We start from the raw sequence: 8,566 nt of genomic DNA, 5'->3' as shown, positions 1-8,566 counted from the left end.
AGTTTCCATTTTTCAGTAGTCCAACTTCCAACCATATCAATGGTTGGACGAAAACCAAAGAACCTTCCCACCAGTGCATTGTTCATTGATGAGAGGATTTAGTCCATTACATAATCTGATAGCTTGATAGAGGTGCCTATATTCATTAATATATATTCTAGTGGGGCCACCAATTTATAGGGAGTCGAGGAATCACCAATGAGCATATTTTTCCAGCCCTTTGATTTTGAATTATTCTTTTCTTCATCAGCAAGCACAGACCCAGAATCATTAGTGGGGTAAGCTTTATCTACTAAAGGCCCATCACCCAAAGGGACTTTAGGGATCTCCATGGATGGCACAAACCTTGAACCTTCAACCTTAATGACGAAAGTAATCTTTCTCACTTCGCCAGAGGGCATAGACTTTGAATCTTTAATGAGGTCGACATTATTTATTGGGGACCCATTAGACAAGGGGACAAAAAAAGCATCCCTAGAAGGCACAAACTTCAAACCTTCAACCTTAATAACAAAAGTGGCCTTGTCCACTACAATAGAAGAGACAATAGTAGGGCCCAAAAGAGCCTTTTCCACTATTAAAAGAGTGTCAGTCAAATCCAAAGGGACTATAACCTTCTCAAAAGTTGATTCCCCATGTGAAGGAGTCAGGATAAGAGGCATAGGAGGTGCAATAGGAGGTGAGGGATCAAGTGAACCCCCACCCTATAGGGAATTGAGCTAGTTGTTCCTCCCAAAAGATGCATCTATTCAAGAATCCGATACCATCTTAGTTAATGATCTCATAGGAGGTTGTTAAACCATGTCACAAATCTCAAGGGGATATGCTAGACACTTACCAACAATTTCCCCCTCAGCGTTACCCGAGGGGATTCAAACTTGCGACCCTGCTCTGATACCACTTATAGGGAGTTGAGCTGGTCATTTCTCCCCAAAGATGCATCTATTCAGGAATTCGATACCATCTTAGTTAAGGATCTCACAAGAGGTTGTTAAACCATGTCATGAATCCCGAGGGGATATGTTTGACACTTACCAACACACCCCCACCATGCTCCTTCCCCACCTCTCGATCTAGGCACCATGTGAGAATTCAAAAATTGATTGAGCGTGAGAATACTACATTAATTTTATTTTAGATAGAATTATAAATAAATAAACAAATACATGAATGTTAATTTTATATATATAAATAATTATTAACTTCAAATTAAATATGATAAATCAATTTAACAGAAAATTATTTATGATAGAAAAATCACCTAAATTTTAAAATTAACTTCTTAAAAATACAATAGCCTATAAATTTATCATATATATATTCATGCAAATAAGAACCATTGTGAAAATTATAAATATATAAATCCTTCATGATATGGCCGTTACTTGAGGGATTTAATATGTTAGAATATATATTAAGACTATCATTATTATAATATATATTCTTTGGTTGCCTATCATTAAAGTAACACTTTATGTTGTATAAAATAATAATAAAAATGGGATGACTAGTCTATAAGCCATATTTATGGTTTGAAAAGTTAAAAATATAGTATTTTATAAAAATAAGGGAATCAATCTTATATTATAATCAAGATCTAACATGTTTTTCAAAGTCGATATATGTTTTTAGTAATAATTAAAAACATGATCCAATTTATATTCTCGTCAAGATCTATCATATATTTATTTATTTATTTAAAAGTCCAATATATATATTTATTTAAACTTATATTTATGTTGAAAAAGTAACAATATCTTAACTATCAAAAACATATTCCACCTACTATTATAGAAAAGTAAAAAATATAGTATTTTATAAAAAATAAGGGAATCAATCTTATATTATAATCAAGATCTAACATGTTTTCCAAAGTCAACACATTCCACCTACTATTATAGAAAATGACAAGCAACCAACCTACAGAGTATCAGGGGATCCCTATCTTAACCACAAAGAAATCAACACTAAACCAACTAACCCTAGTAATAAGCATATTGTTGAAGTTAGATACCTCTTTGGCTTATTTGAGGAATGACCTCCACCTCATCATCTATTTTTTTTATGCAACATTAAATATTTATGTTGAAGTTAGATACCTCTTTGGCTTATTTGAGGAATCTATTTTTTTAATGTAAGAATCTTAATCATTCAAAGTTGAAAAATCTATTTAAAGAGACTTGTTAGGGGTTAAATTTTTCAGTCCCAAATCAACAATCTATTCTTGAAAGCTTTGAAAAATGAAGGAAATGTCTTTACTGGATGGATATTTGTATTGGGTTCTAATGGGGGTAATATTGTCTGTGACAATTTTTGTATGGAAAATTGCAGGCAGAACCAACAAAAGCTTGGAAATGTCAGTGCCCCGAGGATCCTCTGGATGGCCACTGATTGGAGAATCCATCAGTTTCTATCGAGGCCTTAGATCACTTCAACCGCGTCAATTCATTCAAGATCATGAGAACAAGTAATGAAATTTGCTTCCTTTTCTATCCCTTTACATCTCAGTATTGATTGCCATAGCACTGTGAGCAGTGAGATTCGATCGTGACTCTGTTTATGGTCTCTTTGTTCTTCATGACTTTTGTTTTATTGTTATCATTTGATTTCCCCTCTTTGGGCTGTGGAGATGATTTTTATGAGTTGGCCTCTCTAGGCTTCTCTGTTATTTGGGAATGATAGAATGAAGATGATTTGTAATGCAGGTATGGGCCAGTTTTTAGAACAAATCTGTTTGGAAGAGCACGCATGGTTATATCAGTTGATCCAGAGTTCAATAGATATGTTTTGCAGAATGAGGGCAGGTTGTTCCAAGCCAATTACCCGCTATCTTTTAAAAATCTTGTTGGGAAATATGGTATACTCAATGTCCATGGTGATCTTCAGAGGAAACTCCATGCAAGTGCTGCCAATTTGCTGAAGCATGAGAATCTCATCTCAGGCTTCATGGATGATTTACAAAATGTCTTCACTGCAGCAATGGAGAGATGGCAAAATAAGGGTGTTATTCATCTTCAGAAGGAATGCCATAAGGTATAAAATGTTGTTTTGTCTTTAATTCATGCAATCTTTTGTATATTTTTTTAAGTAGTCAAAGAAAATAAAGATTTTTTAAAATATGTAAAAGTTAAAATCTAATATAATATTGATAAAAATGGGATTAAAGAGTTGTAATTTTTTATAAAGATAGATGAAACAAGTCTTATAAAACATGAAATTTATGTTAAGATTGAAGTTGTCTCATTATTGTGTTAATTAAGATAATAAGATATCATATCAATTCCTTTTAAAGGTTGAGTGGTATTTACATGGTTTTGTTATTTTGTTATTATATAATACAATAAATATGAAGTTGTTATTATTAGAACTTGTTTGCCATTAATAATCTCTTCCTCAATGTGTAGGTTCTTTTGAATATTATGGGTAAAAAGTTGTTGGACTTACCTCCTTATGAAGATTCAAAAGAAATCTATGAGGCTTTTGAGGCATATGTGGTAGCTATCCTTCAAATCCCCATCAAATTTCCAGGATCTAATTATACAAAAGGGATTAAGGTAATTCATCCAACTTTATTAATATTTGAGTGATATAAATGCATTTCAATAGAATATTGATGGTTGGTCATAAGGAATGCAGGGAAGAGAAGCATTCATAAGAAAGGTTGAAGAGTGTATAGAGGAGAGAAGACAACATCCTGAAGTGATTCGTAATGATCTATTGACAAAATTTTTGAAAGAAGAGTCATGGTCAAATGAAATTATTGGCGATTTTTTATTATTTTTGATGTTTGCTGGTTATGAAACTTCTTCCACAACCATGGCATTTGCTATTAAATTTCTCATGGACAACCCACAAGCAATGAAGGAGCTAACGGTGAGCATTTAGCTATAATTGAAAATTAAATTCTAGTCAAGAAAAAATAAAATTAATTTAATTGCCTTTATACAAATGACTTAGTAAGGGGTCCATCTTAGAAAACTAAGTTCAAAGAGTTAAAATTATGGGATATGGATCTTTTCGTTTAAAAGTAATTTCAAGATGGGCATTGTTTAGGTATATCTAATTTAAAAAGATAATAGACACACATTATGGTAGTTTTTTACTTGGTAGGTCATGGACAAACGAGTTAAATGTCTTAGAATTCATATACTTAGATTGTGGAGTGCATACAACTCATCATTCCTAAGATTTAAATCATATTCTTATGGTTGTGAATTATAGGTTATCATAATATTTTGTAAGATACCCAACGCATATTTTGATTAAGCAGGCTGAGCATGACTCTCTATTAAAGGATAATGGAAATAGAAAGCTAACATGGGACAACTATCAAGCTATGAAATTCACTCATTGTGTGAGTACAAATTTTAATTTTAATTTTAAGGGACTCTATCTTCTACCCCTCTTAGATGATAAACTATTATATTAGTATTACTATCTCTTTATGAAATCACAACTTAGTTCATTATTATTTAATAAAATTTACAACAATTTCTTTAATTTGGTTTTCTTTCTAGGTGATAAAAGAAGCTCTTCGATTGGGTAGTGCTGGCCAAGGGGTATATAGAGAAGCAAAACAAGATGTTAAATTTAAAGGTTCAATTTTGTGAAATCTTAATGTAAATTTAATATTGCTTAAGCTAAGTAGGTTGAAAGGTTTATTGTTACACTATTGTAAGCTAACTAAGTGCAAATGCAGATTTTGTCATTCCCAAAGGATGGACAGTGTATGTAGTCCTAGTTGCAATGCATTTAGATGAAAAATACTACCCTGATCCATTCACTTTCAATCCATGGCGTTGGCAAAATGAGTCTTCCCTAGTATGTCAACCCACTAACTTGATTTATTTAACTATGAATTTCTATAAACTATGAATGGTATTTTGTATTGTATAATGATAATTTGATTCAACTTACTCAATTTGTAGGCTCTGTCTGAAAATCCATGGTATATGCCATTTGGGAGAGGTGCTAGGCTTTGTCCAGGACTCCATTTGGCAAGATTTGAAATCGCTCTATTCTTGCACAACTTTGTCACTAAATTTAGGTGAGCTTGTCTATCATTTATAAAAGCACATGAATTGCAATATCATTGTAGAAAGAAGTCATAATTATTGGATTAATAGGTAAAAAAATGACTAATTTCAGCAATTGATAATATGTGCATGCAGGTGGGAACCAATTGAAGATGATCGGATATGTTACTTTCCAGTCCCTACTCTAGTAAAGGGTCTTCCAATTCGCCTATATGCTCGTAATTGATGTTGAATTTTATGCAAAAATACTTATGAATCATAAATCTTTGATTTTAGCTACATGTAAACATATAAAAAAATAAAATCGCAAGGCTTATATGAACACCAAATAAAAGTTTGCTATCACATGTGATAACAATGCTATTTTATATAAGGGCATAAAGTAAATAAAATTTAGATATTATTTTTAATTTACAATTATCTAAAATATTTATATATGCATATAGATTTGTATCCCAAATTTTTATACAATCAATGTTTAGATACAATATTTTGCTTTGAATTTTTATATAAATTAATTATATACCAATATATGATACTAACCATAAATTAGCTTAATTGTTTGATTCTAACTAGAGCTAGATTTTAAAAGCATATTATAAGTACAAGGGGAAAAATATAGTAAGATTGTATGAATTACTTGAGAAGAAAAATATAGAGTGACCACATTCTCATGAGGGAGTTTCCTCCCTTAAAAGGGTGAAACATTTGAATTTGCCTAAAAGGGGAAAAATATAGTAAGATTGTATGAATTACTTGAGAAGAAAAATATAGAGTGACCACATTCTCATGAGGGAGTTTCCTCCCTTAAAAGGGTGAAACATTTGAATTTGCCTAAAGGGCTCAAGCTAACATTGTTTCTTTGAGTTAGAAATATTTATACGATGGTAAAAATTGGTAGATTCATGTTAATTGTTATTTAGTTTTATATTTATTTTTAAAATATTTTAATGTAATTATAATTGATAAATGATATAGTTTTGTAAAAAAATGAATTCGTTTCTTAACTTTTTGTTTATTTATATTTATACATATTATTATATAATTTATAATGTTTTATTTATTTCTATATATTTTTCCAATCTTTTTTACATTTGTTATACATCCCATATTCTCTTTGGTTATATTATCTTTGGTTCTATTCCTACCCTGAACCTACTTGTTGCACATTTTTTATGTATTATTATGTGATGGTATTTAAAAATGTTCATTTGGACATTAATTCATCAATTTCATCATCCTAGTCTCATTTCATTTCGACTTCCTACAATGTTTAAAAGCATTTATTAGTGGAAAACTTCAAATGGTGCACTAAAAGGAACGATATTTACTTTAGAACCATCATTGTAAGATATACACATGCCTACTTCTTATTTGCCAATCATCAAACCAATCTTTCTGATTGGTTGACATAGGATAACTTGACACTAGCATTGTGGCAACTTTCTAAAGGTATTTATAAATGCATTTAGTCCTTAACCTTCAACATCAAGTAGAATTTGAGGCAAACTTGAGAAATAAAGACACAAGATTTAGAGACATGAGATTTAGCTAAACATCAAAACATAAGTTCTTTCAAAATCAATCCAAATCCATAGAATTGACCCAACAACAACTAGAGTTCTAGAAAAGATTCTAGGTAGCAAACAAGTCAAGCATTTTAGATTTCAAGAAGTCTTTTAGATTTCAAGATTCCAGATGGCAAACAAGTCAAGCATTTTAGATTTCAAGATTCTAGGTGGCAAACAAGTCAAGCATTTTAGATTTCAAGATTAAAATATTTAAATGTATCAAGTATTGGGTTAGCATAAATTAGGCTTTGACAATTTTTATTTTACTTCGAATTTTTAGTGAACATGTCAACATCTAATGGACATGGCATGCCTCATTTAATTTTGGATACTTGATGAAACTCTATGATATTCTACCTAGACCTATATTTTGGAACTATATGTACATTATGATTATGGATACTTTGAGTATGGACTTTACTGTTATTATTAGATTAAATAAATTACATATAAATCTTGAGTTTTATTGTTATCACTATAGAAGTAGGTGTTTGAAAATTATGCAATTGTTCATCATCATTGGATTAGCTAAGTAAATCTTTGTGACTTAATCGAGATTATGGATACTTTGAATATGGACTTTACTGTTATTATTAGATTAGATAAATTACATATAAATCTTGAGTTTAATTTGTTATCACTAATTAGAAGTAGGTGTTTGAAAATTATGCAATTGCTCATCATCATGATTGGATTAGCTAAGTAATCTTTGTGACTTAATTATGATTATGGATACTTTGAGTATGGACTTTACTGTTATTATTAGATTAGATAAATTACATATAAATCTTGAGTTTTATTTGTTATCACTAATTAGAAGTAGGTGTTTGAAAATTATGCAATTGCTCATCACCATCATTGGATTAGCTAAGTAATCTTTGTAACTTAATCATGTGGATTGTGTTACTTGAACATGTTTTAATACATTAATGATTAAATGGATTTGAACTTATTCTATGTAAGGGTTAAATGTATTTAAAAATTATGGATGTTATGTGATTTTATTTGAAATAATGTTGGATATGTGATGTATAAATTGATGAACATGTTGTGTATTAATTGTCAAGTTATTATTTTAAAATATTTGCTCTTAACTGGGACTAATATTTGCTTGACTAATATTTGCTTGAGCTATTTGCAGGCTAACCTTCCATGGCTATCTTAATGGAGGTAACTGAATGATCCCATGTGTACAAGCCACGTATAGCCAGACTCAGTCCATTGCAGTCTTGTGTTTGTGATGTTATTTATGTAATGTGGAATTGTATGAATGTGTCAAGGTAAAGTTTTGTGCTCATAAGTTAGAAATCTAAATGACTTTAATTGCAAATAAGGTAATTTTTGGATACATCTCAAAAGGGCTATTTAGAGGGGTCAAAAGGTCATAATTTATGTTTTTTTTTATGCATTTTTAAGACCCTAGTTGAGTTACCTAGGGTTGAGGGGTTGAGTTTTGGTCAAATTATTGCCCATACCTCAATAAAGGCCCTGCATAAATACCATTTTAGAAGTGACGAAAATGGGGATGGATGGAAGACTAAGCCCTCTTTAGTGAAAAGAAAAAGCCCCGTTTATGAGAGGAGACAAGAAAGAGGGAGGGTATTTATTTTTTTACCACCAATCCTCTTAATGAGGGGTGGAAGAAGGGAATGGAAGATTTTATTTTTCAGATTAGTAGGAAAAAGGGGTTAAAAAAAAAGGGGAAAAGGAAGGGAGAAGATTGGGAGGAGCAGGGAGTTCACATCATCCTCTGCATTGATTTTGATTAGCTATTTCAGATTAACGTTTTGCCTTTGCTATCTTAAAATGGGTATACAAATGTTGGATTTTGTTATATGTATGTATTGTGAGTTTTATTTTGTATTTCTGTATTTGTATGTGTTTTGTGTTGGCTCCCCTCATGGCTGAGAGCGGAGCAACCTGTGTGTGGGATTGAGGGAGGGAGATCGTACTATTTAT

At 31.1% G+C, this 8,566-nt stretch overlaps 1 protein-coding gene across 1 annotated transcript; it reads left to right on the top strand.

Moving 5' to 3' along the window:
- Nucleotides 1-2,191: 2,191 nt before the first annotated feature.
- Nucleotides 2,192-5,446, top strand: LOC131043455 (cytochrome P450 720B2). The gene is made up of 9 exons (XM_057976657.2): nucleotides 2,192-2,467; nucleotides 2,706-3,033; nucleotides 3,405-3,554; nucleotides 3,637-3,873; nucleotides 4,271-4,354; nucleotides 4,518-4,596; nucleotides 4,700-4,821; nucleotides 4,929-5,047; nucleotides 5,172-5,446. The coding sequence occupies exons 1-9, from the start codon at nucleotides 2,241-2,243 to the stop codon at nucleotides 5,260-5,262; spliced, it is 1,437 nt and encodes a 478-aa protein (XP_057832640.2). The 5' UTR covers nucleotides 2,192-2,240; the 3' UTR covers nucleotides 5,263-5,446.
- The last annotated feature ends 3,120 nt before the right edge of the window (nucleotides 5,447-8,566 follow it).

This window comes from Cryptomeria japonica, chromosome 4 (assembly GCF_030272615.1).
Source record: "Cryptomeria japonica chromosome 4, Sugi_1.0, whole genome shotgun sequence".
Lineage (NCBI taxonomy): Eukaryota > Viridiplantae > Streptophyta > Pinopsida > Cupressales > Cupressaceae > Cryptomeria > Cryptomeria japonica.
The sequence above is the reverse complement of the archived record's forward strand: the minus strand, read 5'-3'. Positions and strand labels throughout refer to the sequence as shown.